Source organism: Mytilinidion resinicola, assembly GCF_010093595.1.
Source record: "Mytilinidion resinicola strain CBS 304.34 unplaced genomic scaffold BDZ99scaffold_5, whole genome shotgun sequence".
Classification (NCBI taxonomy): domain Eukaryota; kingdom Fungi; phylum Ascomycota; class Dothideomycetes; order Mytilinidiales; family Mytilinidiaceae; genus Mytilinidion; species Mytilinidion resinicola.
In genome coordinates this window covers 2270845-2283324 of record NW_022985441.1, presented here as the reverse complement: position 1 = coordinate 2283324, position 12480 = coordinate 2270845, and the positions used below count along the sequence as shown (strand labels likewise).

The 12480-nt window shown below is 52.2% G+C and overlaps 7 protein-coding genes across 7 annotated transcripts; 3 read left to right on the top strand and 4 right to left on the bottom strand.

Annotated features, from left to right (window-relative positions):
• Window positions 1–238: 238 nt before the first annotated feature.
• Window positions 239–1924, top strand: BDZ99DRAFT_568776 (uncharacterized protein; the record flags this gene model as incomplete). The annotated part of the gene is made up of 3 exons (XM_033727817.1): window positions 239–630; window positions 698–939; window positions 997–1924. 3 exons carry the CDS (start codon window positions 239–241, stop codon window positions 1515–1517), a joined length of 1155 nt encoding a protein of 384 aa, XP_033580599.1. The 3' UTR covers window positions 1518–1924.
• A 421-nt stretch (window positions 1925–2345) lies between these two features.
• BDZ99DRAFT_460809 (major facilitator superfamily transporter) lies at window positions 2346–3870 on the bottom strand. Its single transcript, XM_033719468.1, has 3 exons — window positions 3847–3870; window positions 3713–3793; window positions 2346–3663 (listed from the first exon to the last, which is right to left on the bottom strand). The coding sequence occupies exons 2-3, from the start codon at window positions 3771–3773 to the stop codon at window positions 2453–2455; spliced, it is 1272 nt and encodes a 423-aa protein (XP_033580598.1). The 5' UTR covers window positions 3774–3793; window positions 3847–3870; the 3' UTR covers window positions 2346–2452.
• Window positions 3871–4686: 816 nt separating this feature from the next.
• Window positions 4687–6762, top strand: BDZ99DRAFT_557553 (fungal-specific transcription factor domain-containing protein; the record flags this gene model as incomplete). The annotated part of the gene is made up of 3 exons (XM_033727206.1): window positions 4687–4705; window positions 4876–5516; window positions 5575–6762. 3 exons carry the CDS (start codon window positions 4687–4689, stop codon window positions 6760–6762), a joined length of 1848 nt encoding a protein of 615 aa, XP_033580597.1.
• Window positions 6763–6785: 23 nt separating this feature from the next.
• Window positions 6786–7695, bottom strand: BDZ99DRAFT_460808 (Fumarylacetoacetase, C-terminal-like protein). The gene has a single exon (XM_033719467.1). It carries the CDS (start codon window positions 7412–7414, stop codon window positions 6806–6808), a length of 609 nt encoding a protein of 202 aa, XP_033580596.1. The 5' UTR covers window positions 7415–7695; the 3' UTR covers window positions 6786–6805.
• An 812-nt stretch (window positions 7696–8507) lies between these two features.
• BDZ99DRAFT_412457 (uncharacterized protein) lies at window positions 8508–9098 on the bottom strand (the record flags this gene model as incomplete). The annotated part of the gene is made up of 1 exon (XM_033716655.1): window positions 8508–9098. A coding segment is annotated over exon 1 (363 nt), but the record flags the coding sequence as incomplete, so codon positions are not given.
• A 170-nt stretch (window positions 9099–9268) lies between these two features.
• On the top strand, window positions 9269–11019 carry BDZ99DRAFT_259644 (uncharacterized protein). The gene has a single exon (XM_033713775.1). It carries the CDS (start codon window positions 9710–9712, stop codon window positions 10739–10741), a length of 1032 nt encoding a protein of 343 aa, XP_033580594.1. The 5' UTR covers window positions 9269–9709; the 3' UTR covers window positions 10742–11019.
• Window positions 10793–12046, bottom strand: BDZ99DRAFT_460806 (uncharacterized protein). The gene is made up of 2 exons (XM_033719466.1): window positions 11701–12046; window positions 10793–11636 (listed from the first exon to the last, which is right to left on the bottom strand). Exons 1-2 carry the CDS (start codon window positions 11921–11923, stop codon window positions 11041–11043), a joined length of 819 nt encoding a protein of 272 aa, XP_033580593.1. The 5' UTR covers window positions 11924–12046; the 3' UTR covers window positions 10793–11040.
• Window positions 12047–12480: the final 434 nt, after the last annotated feature.

Sequence of the window (12480 nt, the reverse complement as noted above, 5' to 3'; positions counted from 1 at the left end):
TTGTCTAAGCTTTTGCTCCTCACTTCGATTCTCCGCTAGAGGTTTCCACAGTCACCGTCCAAGCGAACCTCAACTTCTAACGCCCTCGCTGCTTTCGATCTCTCTCGACACTCTTTCTACGTCCTTCATCCTCCGATGTCTCCCTCACACCTTTCAACCTTCCCCGATACTGCTTCTACGCCCTTCATCCTCCAGCCTCTACGACAAGTCCGTGCCCAATATTGCGCGTCTGGAAGAAATGGCAGCTGACGCCGAAATGAAATTCGCCTTCGCCGCACTCATCCTCGCCGACGCGGGGCTAGAGATCACAGCGGAGAAGCTACTTACACTCGTGCGCGCGGCTGGCATGGTGGGACAAGATCCGACATGGGCGATGCTATTTGCGAGGGCGCTGGATGGAAAGACAGGACGGGATGCGAAACAAGGTTTACTGAAATCAAAGAATAAGGCTACCAGAACATGGAGCATCTCGCCTTATCACCGACACCCGGAAATCCTGCCTGACTTTAGAGCGCCGAATACATTCTTTCGGCGTTGGTCATCATCGAAGCGAGTGCAAGGTCCAGCATTATCAGAGAGGTTCCAAAAAGTTCGCCGGTCCACCAATATGTGGACTATCCATGACGAATAGTATATACCCTACCCCATCATCCTTTTCCTACTTTTCCTCTTTTGACCTGACATGGTAATCAACTAGCGCCCGAATCAACATCCTCACTTTCCGCTGCGCCGCCGTCAAGCTGAACCGGCTACCACCAGAGATCCGACTTCAGATCTTTCGCGAGGTTTTTCCACGTCCCAGCAGCATGATCAAATATACTGAAACCTCTGGCTCAACTGTGGTCACGGTACTCCACGGAAGCCGAGAATCGAGAGTTTTTCAGCGGCTGCGGAACCGCATGAGCTTCGACCCCGACGAACCAGTTTACGTCACAGCTAGTACTCCATCCCTACCACTGGTAACCATGCCTCCGCATATTCATCTACATTCGTGAGACCTCCAATCCCGGTCTCTGAACAAGTACAAGTACTGGCTAGACCCGCAAGCCGTCGGCCGTCTGGCGTTCGAAGCTGCGGAGGTCATCGCACACGCGGTGTTCATCTTGCCCACCGATACCGACGCGTTGGCGTGGCTGGGGAATGAAGCGAGCTCTATGAACGTGAAGCACTTGGTACTGGGCCATGGTGAGCCAGAATCCCTGGTCGACTTGCAAGGGGTTCTTGGCCGTGGGCTTGCCCGTCTGAGAAACCTGGAGCGGGTGGACTTGCTCTTGAATAAGAGTAACTGGATGCGTTACCCGCCAGATGTCTTCGGCTATGGTGTTCTGCGGGAGATGTTTGAACTGGTCAAGGACCTTGTGAGCAGAGGGTTGGAGGTCAACTATGTCCCGTTCGTAGACAACGAGAGCTGTGAGTTAAAGCGGGAGTACCGCTCACGAGCAGAGGATTATGTATGCCATGAAAGGGATGCATGTAGCACCCAGGAGAGTTTGTGGTGGTATGGCCAATACGTCTAGCGGCTGCCTCAGGCGTAGACAAGCCGACACTGGAGTGCCGTTTCAAACCGCAAGGATCTGGAAAACTGGGGCGTGGGATGGACATCAAAGCAGCGAGGGAGTGGTGGACCAGAGAGAGGATGAAGAGGAGAGGAAAGAGGGAGGTTGAGTGGAGATGCATTGGATCACTCGACGGTGTTGGGGCGCGGTGATGATTCGATGATGGGATTCCGATTCATCGCGAAAGAGGAGTGGAGGTATGTTTTACTCAAAAGCGAGATCTGAAGACCAGAAATGGAGAAGATGAAAATGTATTTATTGGACTTGAAAGGTAAGTAAGGCAATGAATGGAAAACTTGATCGTGTAGAATATCTCCACCCCCAGTATGTCCTTCAACTCACCCGCTGCAACGCTCGTTTGAATAGACATGGGATTGCGGCGTAGACATCTCTAAATAGAGGCGCGATGCAGCACGGACATCTGAATCGTTCCCAGCACCAAGACCCCTCGTACTAAACTCCTGTTCACTCGATGCTGTCAGGGGATCGCCAAGCTGTTCCCAGTATCCCGAGAAGCGCTTTTACGCGCTCGCGTGGGCCGAAACTATTTCCTTATCAGGGAGAAAAACTTCGGTACTGGGTCTGGGAGTATGCAGAACAAGTTTCGTGCTATTCTATCCTTAGCGCCGCTGCGCCGCAGATGTTTGAGGCTGGGGAATCGGCGGCTATGGGAAGCACGATTGGATGGGGATCGCGAAGAGGCGGAAACACCAACACAGTGATTCGAAACGGAGGATCATGTTCGGGAGACGGCAGTGTTTGGGCGTGGTGCTGAGAGGTTGTAGAGGTGTATGCTGATCACGTGAGGCTTTATGTAAATTAGCTACAGGGGTAATACATAAATGCATTCGAGTACAAAGCACTATTCTTTTTTCGAAGTTCACCCCAACATCTATCTACAACGTATACCTGAAATCAGGATGTCTATCTCCCATTTTGCCTGCGTCAATCTCTTTAATCCGCTCCTCAATCGACATGTTCTCGCGCTTGCGGTTCAGACCGCGCAGAAGGAGAAACATGGTGAAGTAGCCCACTGCAGCCGTAGTCATGGTGCTGAGAGAAATTGCATGGCCGATAACATAGCGTCCATCGGCGTTTTTCAGACGATAGATCTGTCCGGCCATGATACCGGCGCTATTTCCAATGGTTTGCTGCAGGCCGATAGCTGTTGCGCGCTTGAAGTAGCCGGCGTTGCTGTTGATGATCCAGGTGACGTTCAAGCCAACAACGCAGTAGATACCAGTAGCAGTGACGAAGGTCGCGAAATAGAGGACAGCCGTTTTATCCATAGAGACTCCCAGCTGCATAGCGTATCCGATCGAAGTAACGAGCGCCATTGGGACCATGAAGATAGCCCTGCGGTTGAAGTGGTCCGATGCGAAAGAGACGGTGATATAGACAATGGATGCCCAGATGTATACCGGCACAGTGAGCAGTTGGGTGTGGATGCTTGAGTACCCAAAGCCCTTGATAATGACGGGCAGGAAAGTTGAGAAACCAAACGAGCACGTGTCGGCGCAGAACTGGCAGAACGATGACAACCAAACTTTGGGGTCCTGGAAGGCGTACTTGACTTCTTCCTTGTCGAATGTCTCGATGGAGAGCGACGCGCCTTGGTACAAGCTTGCGTTTCCAGTTCGAGCGCGCATGATGACCTTTTCGTCTTCACGGAGCCACCAGGCTGTCTCGAAGTTGTCGGGGAGAAGGAAGATAGCCATGAGGCCGACGATCATTGAGATGACGCCCTCGATCAAGAAGAGCCATCGCCATCCTGCGAGACCTTTGGCGCCATGGAGACTCGTCAGACCATATGCAAGTAGGCCTCCGAAAGCCCCGGAGAGGGCTGATGCGACGAAGAGGTATGAAATACGGCGAGCTTGCTCAAGAGGCTGGTAGAAGGTGCTGAGGTACAGTGTCAAGCAGGGGAAGAGCCCGCTCTCGAAGCAACCTAGGAGTAGACGCGTCGCAATGAGACCAGCGTAGTTGTTAACGAAGGCTGCGCCAATGATAACAGCGCTCCAGCAGATAACGAAAAATGGGATAAGGCGACTTGGGCGTAGCTTCTTAAGCGCTAATGATGCCGGTACCTCGAAGGCAATATATGTAACTAGGTTGAAGTTAGAGGATGGAGGTAGTCAATGAGGAATGTCGCATACCATAAAACAGAGTCACTGCAACGTTCAACCTATTGCCGGTCAGGTTCAGATCGGTTGTCATTCCAGCAATAGCGGCATTTCCTACTGAGCCGTTAGCGATTATATTGATGGTTAGAGCCAAGGGCGAGGCGTACCAATGTTGCTTCGGTCTAGATATGCTACCAGGAAGAAGAGAACCATCATCGGCGACAGCATCAGATCCAACTTCCGAATCAGGCGCTTCTCAGCTACCGGATCGATATACGTCTGGCCATCATCGACCTTTAAAGCTTCACCCTCACTAATGGCGGCATCCTTGGTAAAGGAATTGGCGTCCATGCCCTTTTCAGTGTCCATTTTGAAAGCACAAGAAGTGGATTCGATATGCCGAGGTGGAGTATTCGTAAGTTTTTGTCGTAGTGTCGTGCCATCTCCAACCTTAAAGTCGTTGCAGTAGTTATACACATCATCCCAGATGGCAACGATGGTGTTTGTCCGATCATGAAAATTTGCCGATGAGAAGATGAGGAAGGGATCGGAGAACGAACCATGGGACGATCCGTCGGCATATCCTCGTATCTATTTTGCCAGCCTCGTCTCGGGATAGGACGCTTCTCCGCAACGGAGTCTTGAAGCCGACGGCACACAAATATCGGGGAATTCCCTGAGCCCCATGCTGCATCCTCTCCACCCTCCAAATGCCGAACGACACCACGAAAGTCGATACGCCGCGACGGAAACGAGGCCGACATGCTGTCGCATGTATTCCTTGTCACAGGCGTAAGCAGAAGGTATGCTTTGAAGTTTCGTGGATCGTCGGAATGAATGGTGTATCCCAAGGGTCCAAAGACTTTGATCGGATACAGAAATGCGCATCACGTGATCTTAGTCTTCTCCTTTGCAATGAACGTGGAAGATTATAAATACCTAGCTAACATGTATCCTTCAACTCTAGTGTGACGGTGCTCATCCCTGCTTCAACTGCAAGCGTCGAAATGTCGCTTCGCGCTGTGCGTATATCGAGGAAGCTCAGCGGATGCATGCAAGCCCGGCTGCAGACGCTCAAAACAGTCGCCAGGCTTTAGCAAACACACCCCGAAACGACGAAACAAGCAACCATGAAGCCCCAGCTGGTGCTAATCACGACTTTGCCGGGGCTTCTGAGGACTCCGTCCATACTGCAGGCGCAGATGATTCCTCAGATCCCACAGTCGGTGACCTGTTCAAAAGCCGAGATGCCCCATCGTTTTTTGGGTCGTCTTACTTTGGCCCTCAAGCAGCGGCCAAGATTATGGAAGCTCCAGCACCTGATCTGACTTCTGGGATTCGATCTCAGATGGCCAGTTCTACGCACTCATTCCGCGACGAGGGAGGCCCTTTCTCACAGATATGGGACCTCCTTGGTCTATTGCCCCGGAAGAAGAGTACAGTCGACAGGATCACCGATTGCTTCCTTAATGAGCTCAACTGGACCATAGATGCGGTGTGCCCGGCGTCATTCAGAAGCAAGTACGACGATTTCTGGGAACGGAAGTTTGGATTTGATGACTTTGCTACTATAGACCTCCGGTGGCTCGCACTTCTCTTCATTGTTCTAGCATTCGGGGTGTTACTCGATTGTCCACGTCCCAAGAATAAGGAAGTCCAGAGAGAGCTTCAAGACACATCATTGCGCTTCTACTGGGCCGCAAGACGGGCTATCGTAATTGCTCCGACCTTCTACGGCGAGTCGACGGATCTTGTAAGAGCGGGAGTGCTGGTTACGCGTTATTTGATATACTCCCGACGAGTGCCTGAGTCGTGGCTTACGACTAGCTTTGCGATGGTGCGTTTGGCTAGACCTCCCCCCTTCTGGCCATTGACTGAGTGCTTTCACTTCGTAGCGTATGGCGCAAGCGCAAGGCATGCATATCGACGGAGAGCGGTGGCGGCTCCCTCGAAAGGAGACCGAGACCCGCCGCAGACTCTGGAGCCATTTATACATGCTCGACAAGACCATTGCGTTGGCTTTAGGCCGTCCATTTGCCATTCTCGATCAGCAATGTCTCGTCAAAAAGGCGTCAAATGTGTGGTTAGACGACATGACCGATGAGGAAGCAGCTAGTACCTCTGAAGCGCCTCTTAGCGAGCCAACGTTGAGTGTTTGTACTTCTTTGGCCCACCACCTCGCCATCATCGTTGGGAAAATTCAAGAGCACTGCTTCGGCTTATTTACTGATTCCTACGACATGGTGCTTTCCCTAAATGAAGAGATCGTAACCTGGGAAGCCAAACTCCCTCCGTACTTCAAGCTCCATGACCCCGATACTTCGAAGGATGGCCTTCTTCCATTCCTCTTCTGGAATCGACTGCACTTACATAGCATGTATCACTTTGCCAGAGTCACGCTACATAGGCCATACCTCCTTCGCCAATCCATCACGAACCGCTTTCGGCACAGCCACGACATTTGCATTGCATCGGCTTGCGCAGATCTGGACATGAGGTTGAAGTATCTCTCGCAACGACTCAATGATCGGCTGAAATGGTGTCTCGGTCCTCACCATCTCTTCAACAGTGCGCTCGTATTGGGAATCATTGCCGTTCGCGAGCCGCACTCCCGCCGATCCATTGCCATCCTTGAAGACCTTGAAGCCTACTGTGAGATGCAGAAGAACGACATCTGGATCAACGAGTTCGCTCTCGCGGAGGTCAAGATAGTCGAGCTCTGTATCAAACGCGCGAGGAAGCTCCGAACTTCAGCGCAAAGTTCATCTGCGGTGGCCGTCTCTCAGCCTTCGACTGTCCCCGCCCACGCAACCGATACAACCGAAGGCTTCAGCTCTGCAAGCACGGAGACGATTGCCCCAGCGGCGCCTACCAATGCCCCAGCACCTCCGCAGCCGCATTTTGACTATTGCGGCAGCGAACCTCCACTCATGCCATCATTTCCACCGGGCGACAACGCTCAACCATGGCAAACCGCATGGGCAGACCCGTCTTTCTCTCTCCTCGAAGCAGCGGACTTGCAGCACTGGGAGTATGTGTTGGACAACATAACGCAATACCAGATGAGCTTTATGGGACAATGAGTTTCTACCTGAGCGCCGACTACATGCACCCTGATTCACGCCCTTACGCCTTCCCCGGCTTCTCCTCATAAACCACCCTGTTCACCAAACTCCCCAACCCATGGCTCATTACCACCCTCAAATCGTCTCCATCTTTCAGAAACACCGGCGGCGTCTTACTAACCCCAATCCCATGCGGCGTCCCCGTCATAATCACTGTCCCCTTCTCCAGCGTAGTCCCTTGACTAATATACGCCACGATCTCCGCAATCCCAAAGATCATATCGTCCACCCTTCCCTCCTGCATCACCTCCCCGTTCAAGGTCGTCCGCAGCTCAATGGGCCCTGGATCCGAAATGCTCCGCGCAGCAACCACACACGGCCCCAGCGGCGCGAACCCATCGAAGCCTTTCCCGAACCCCCACTGCGCGCTGTGGAACTGGTGCGTTCGCGCCGTCACGTCGTTCGAACACGTATAACCGAGCACATAATCCATGGCATCTTCCTTCTGCACGTTCTTCGCGTCTTTACCAATCACGATCGCGAGCTCGGCTTCGTAGTCGGCCTGCCCGTCTGTCGCTTGGTAGGGGATCACGAGGGGCGCGTTGGGGGCGCCGAGGCAGGAAGCGGGCTTGAAGAAGAGGGTTGGGTAATCGGGGAGCTCCATGTGCATTTCCTTGGCGTGGTTGCGGTAGTTGAGGCCGATGCAGCGGATTGTACCAATTTCATTGCGGGAGAGCGGTGGGAGGAGGGTGCGGATGGTGAGAATGGTCGTGGTGGGGCGGGTTGAGGGGTCGAGGATTGTGCTTGAGGTGAAGATGCAGACGCGGATGGGGTTGGAGGTTGTGAGGGCGGCGCCGACTGAGTGGTGTTAGGAGGGATATTGGTATCAATTGAGAGGTTGCGGAGCGTACTGTCAATCTTTGAGTCGATGGGTTCACCGGTATATTCCTTGTCGTCTTCTGCTGCTATGAAGCGGACGAGGCGGTTCCAGCTCTGCGACACCAAAAAAGTTAGTTTAGCTATAAATGTCAAACCAATTGAGCACTCACAGTAGCCATTCCCTCCCCAGTCTCGACTTGCGGCATTGAGCCCACGTTGAAATCGGGAGATAAGGTACCTGAAGCTTGGCCGAATTCCAAGGAGATCGCAGAAAGCTGTTAACATGAATGTATCAGACGACGCGTTCCTTCTCTATCATCGTCATTCGCCATGTGTTTTCTAAATCCCGATCGATCGGCTTTCGCGTGCGGTCCCTTGGTTCCAGGAATTGGGGATTGGAGTCCTATATCTTTCGGAAGGGTATGAATTTCTGACTCCCTATCTTGGGGAATATTTCTCCTCTGATGTGATGTTTATTTGCCGTCGGCTTTGGATTTTTGATAAGAAATTGAGGAAGGCCGGGGATACCCCATACTCTTGGCAGGGACAAACATCCATGGATGACTTGCATGAGTCGCGTGCGAGTGGGACCCGATGCCATGTCACGTACTATATCGCCGCTTTGCCAGAGTACCAAGACCGTAGGTTGGGTATCTGAGATACCTTTGTACTTCAACGGCTGAAAATTCGGTGGAATTCGTCAGGGAATAGGAAATGAAATTGAAGGAGGCGACTTAGAAATTCCCTTCTAAGAAAGAAATCTAAGGATATATACTTTGAAGCACCCGGAACACCCCCAATAGCCGCCAAATAAAACCGAATAAACACTACCTCTTCTTCTCCACCACCTCCTCCCCCTTATCCTGCACAACCAACACCATCCCACCCCCCGCCACCGCCGCACTCGTCACCGCCACCAACGCAATCCCCGCGATATTCGGCCGAAACAGCCCCCTCTGCAGCAGCCGCAGCGACGCAAAGTACCGCGTGGTCCCATACGTCAAGCAGCCCGTCCCCGATGCCACCAACGCCGTCGCCTGGATCTTCAGGTCGCCATGGTCGTGCTTCAGCATCGGCGATAGGGCTTCCAGGGCGTCGAGCTTTGCGAGAGCTACGCCGAGAGCTACGAAGCCGAGCCCGGTGCGGGTCCACGCGAGGAAGGTGCGCTCGTTGGCGAGGTGGTCACGTGCGACGCTGCCGGTGTTGGCGATCGGGGTGGTGCGGAGGTGGCGGAGGTAGCGAGACATTGGGGGCCGGTTAGGGGGTTGGTGGGCCGGAACGTGTCGTGTTTCTGTGAGGAGACAGGTTGGGGGTGGGAGATGTGTGTGTATATAGAGGATTTTGCTTTTTTTCTAGGTGTTGAGAAGGGTGTATGCTGGTATCGCGTATGACGGCCGTTTTAATGACGTCGTTCTCTGTGATTTCTGATCCCGGACAGGTTTGCAGAGCGTTCAATGGCTTTGTGTCTAGAGGCGCTTTCGTCTTTGTGAGGAAAAAGATGCGGGAGTTTTGATAGACGGGTAAAGCGTGGTGTTGATAGGCGAAAGTGGTACTCTAACAAAGTGTATATTCTACGATGCCCGCGGTCTTGGCATTTCTTGAGTCGCGTCGGTTTACGCGTCTCTTCCGTCCCATCAACGCCACACCGGTTTCCATCAGTTCATCATGGCATCTGGTCTACGCAACCGAAAAAAGCCTGTCGAAGATGATAGGCCTGTAATTGAACCTAGGAGTCGGTCACCACCGCCAAATGTCCAAACCAGCAAGGTCTCCTGCATGACCACTAAGAATAGCCAAGGCGTGTCCAAGTCCTCCAGAGGACGTGCATGTCCAAAAAAGGAGACATCGGAATCCAAGCAAAGGAAAAAAGAATCTCCTGCCTTACGTTTCTCCGCTAGAAAAATGGAAGCTCACAGACTCTTACTACGGGGAGCGGGGAATCTGCAGTGATGACACCGATCTCGACTACCTGAAATGCACATTCATCTTATACGGTCGCTATCATGGCTCTTTGCAGACGCCCAGGGCCGGTGATCTCACTGTCGAATCCGACCTTACCTAAGTAGAACTGGGACCTGCCTCTGGAATGCTGTTCCGCACAGAAGAGACCGGGAAGAGCATGTTAGTGCAAAACGCGCTCCTCGAACACGAACACAATGGGATCAGATTCGAGGCGATATACAAAGATGTGAAGGATGCCATCGAGAGGGAAAAAACGGACGATCCCAAGGCACACGTTTCGGTTGGTCTAAAGTGCGCCAATGGGAGACGAAGGAGCGTGGCGTTTGCGGAAATGATGGCGAAGAGGCTGAAAGAGGAAGGAGTGTGGAAGGTCGAGATTGTACACCGGGACTTGGAGAAGGAGAGGATACCTGAAGACCTTGGGAAAGGTCTTGAAAACTTCTTCGTAATATGGGATCACTTGACGTGGAACGATATCCGTAAATACTTCTCAGGGCGCGTCAGTCAGAAAAAGATTGCACTCGTAGTGGAGAAAGTCAAATGGGAACTTGATCCAAAGCCCGTCAAGATCAAAATAATCTCGTACGGCTGGCGACATGGTCCTTCAAAAGAAAAACATTATGCCGGCCTCTTAGACATGTCAAACGTCTATATGAATGGCAAAGAGTTATCTCGCACGACCGAGTCCGGCTTGAGTGAGTACGTTCAACGCGGAATCCTGGAAGAGAGTTTGCATAATCGAATCCGGTACGAGCAAATTTACGATATCACTGGCTTTGCAGTCAAAAATTACATCAAAGATGCACATGGAAGGTGGCATGGCGAAACCTTAAAGATCGGTTACAAAGACGATAATGGAAGGCATCAGAGCGTGGCGTTTGCGGAGATGGTTGGGAAAAAAGTGACAGAAAAGGGACTCTGTGAGGTGGAGGTAGTACACCGGGATGTTGAGAAACCGATCATACGGTGGAATCGTGACATAATACTGAAGGAAACCAGAGAGGAAATGCAGAGTTTCCTTGCAGCATACGATAACTTGACGGCGGAAGACCTACCCTACTTCTTCGGAGATCGCATCAGTGAGGACGACATGGCGATTATATTCGATGGCGCAAGTGACGACGGATGGTTGTGGCGAAGACGCGAGCATGGGTGACATGTGGGAGCGACGAAGATTTTCTTTTGGATTTCTGCCCGTGTGCGGGAGTACGCTTCACGAATGGAAGGGAGTCAGGATGCTTAGAATAACTGCCTTGGCGATCTTGGATAACCGCAGCACGAAAGCCACCAATGTTATCATCAGTAGGTTCTTTTTTTTTCGGGATCTTCTTCATCCCCGGAGCGAATATGCACACGGATTTCACGTTCTAGGACACCTACATGAGGCGTCATGCTCTCGTTCTAACTACCCAGACACCTCCCTAGCTGACCTTACGCTTCCCTCGTCTCCTACCTCTACTCTTCCTCCTCCTTTCTCTCAGCCGGCCACAGCACCCAAGCCCCAATCACTCCCGCCTTTAATCCCGCTGCCACCCACAACGCCCCCTTCATGCCTACGCTGCTATGCGCAAACAAACCTCCTCCCACCGCCCCGATGAGCAACAAAACCGGCGCCGCAATCCTCCGATTCCGCTCCACATTCTCCCTAAAGCCGGTCGTGAACAGCCTGGGATCGCTAAACAAATCACAATAATTGCTCGTCAGCACCACACTAGTGAGCCCGCTGTACTGCAAGACGCGGCTCGTGACGGCCTGGCCGGAGGACTGAAACGAAATAGCGGCGAGGGGGACGACGACGTTCCATGGGATCTCGTTGGAGTCTTTCGGGGGCGCGGTGGTCAGGGTTAGGATCAAAGCAGCGAGGATGAGAAGGAGGAGTTGAAGAGTGAAGCTGAGCAGTAACGTGATGCGTTTGCGGGGACCGAGCAGGCGGTGGGTGGTGCTGAAGAAGAGAGAGCCTAGGCAGAAAGAAGCGATTGAGGTGATGGATTTGAGCCAGCGGGTGGAAGCTTGCGGTTCGACGATGCCGAGGCCGAGGTAGATTGTGTTTCCTTGGGATTGTTAGAATTAGAGTTGTGTGGATTTGATTTAATGGGGAGAACGGGGGATGGGTACCGGTTTGCATAGACGCGAACGCTCCCCAGATATAAACGGCTGAGCTATCTATCAAACCGGTGATGAGGTAGCCGAAGAGGAGGACGACATCAGCGCGGTGTTTGCTGACATTGGAAGTCATGTGCTTTCGGAAACGTATAGAGAGGTTGCTATTGTGCTTCCTTTGGCCCAAAAGGGGTGTGTTCTCGTCTAAGGTTCCACTCCGCGGAGTGCCATTGTCCATCTCAGGGTGGAAAATGTTTGGAAAATCGACCGCGATGTTTTGAAGCCCTCAATTACGATGTTGATATATTTTCAAGGACTACGCGAGTAGGGGTGTTGGTATTCTTTATCTTCGTTTCTTTTCCAGGCTTAATGGTGCAATGCGGGGGCTTTGTTGCATGACGAAAGGTGACGGTCCACGGAGATCGCGGAAGCTAATGCACACTAACGACTACTCACTATGACTAAGTAGACGTCACTTATAACCTCAGAGGGCCCTTCTCGTGAGCTTCATTGATCTTGAAAACCACTTGCAATTTGCGATGTTGCTTCAATTGACTTTATTCGTGATTTTGGCGGTGTCGGGGGTTTGCGGTTTTGCTGCACCGGTCTCCCAGCACCCATTTGGCCCTCATGGCGGTCCGCGGGGAAAACCATTTACGAGGAAGCACAAGGACCCGTATGACAAAAAGATTGATACTGTCGCTGATGGAGTTCAGCCCTTACCGTTTGTAAGTGCAGCTTTTCTTGCTTTAAATCCAGCTCGAAAATCGGCATTCAACCTTCAACTTTCTTTTT

Excerpts from the sequence above, each read along its gene's own strand:
- BDZ99DRAFT_460809 (XM_033719468.1), bottom strand. The coding sequence starts at position 3,773 with ATGACAACCGATCTGAACCTGACCGGCAATAGGTTGAACGTTGCAGTG. Across the intron at positions 3,664-3,712 it reads TGCAGTGACTCTGTTTTATG|TTACATATATTGCCTTCGAG; the intron begins GTATGCGACATT and ends ACTTCAACCTAG.
- BDZ99DRAFT_460808 (XM_033719467.1), bottom strand. The coding sequence starts at position 7,414 with ATGCACATGGAGCTCCCCGATTACCCAACCCTCTTCTTCAAGCCCGCT.
- BDZ99DRAFT_259644 (XM_033713775.1), top strand. The coding sequence starts at position 9,710 with ATGCTGTTCCGCACAGAAGAGACCGGGAAGAGCATGTTAGTGCAAAAC.
- BDZ99DRAFT_460806 (XM_033719466.1), bottom strand. The coding sequence starts at position 11,923 with ATGGACAATGGCACTCCGCGGAGTGGAACCTTAGACGAGAACACACCC. Across the intron at positions 11,637-11,700 it reads GTTCGCGTCTATGCAAACCG|GAAACACAATCTACCTCGGC; the intron begins GTACCCATCCCC and ends AACAATCCCAAG.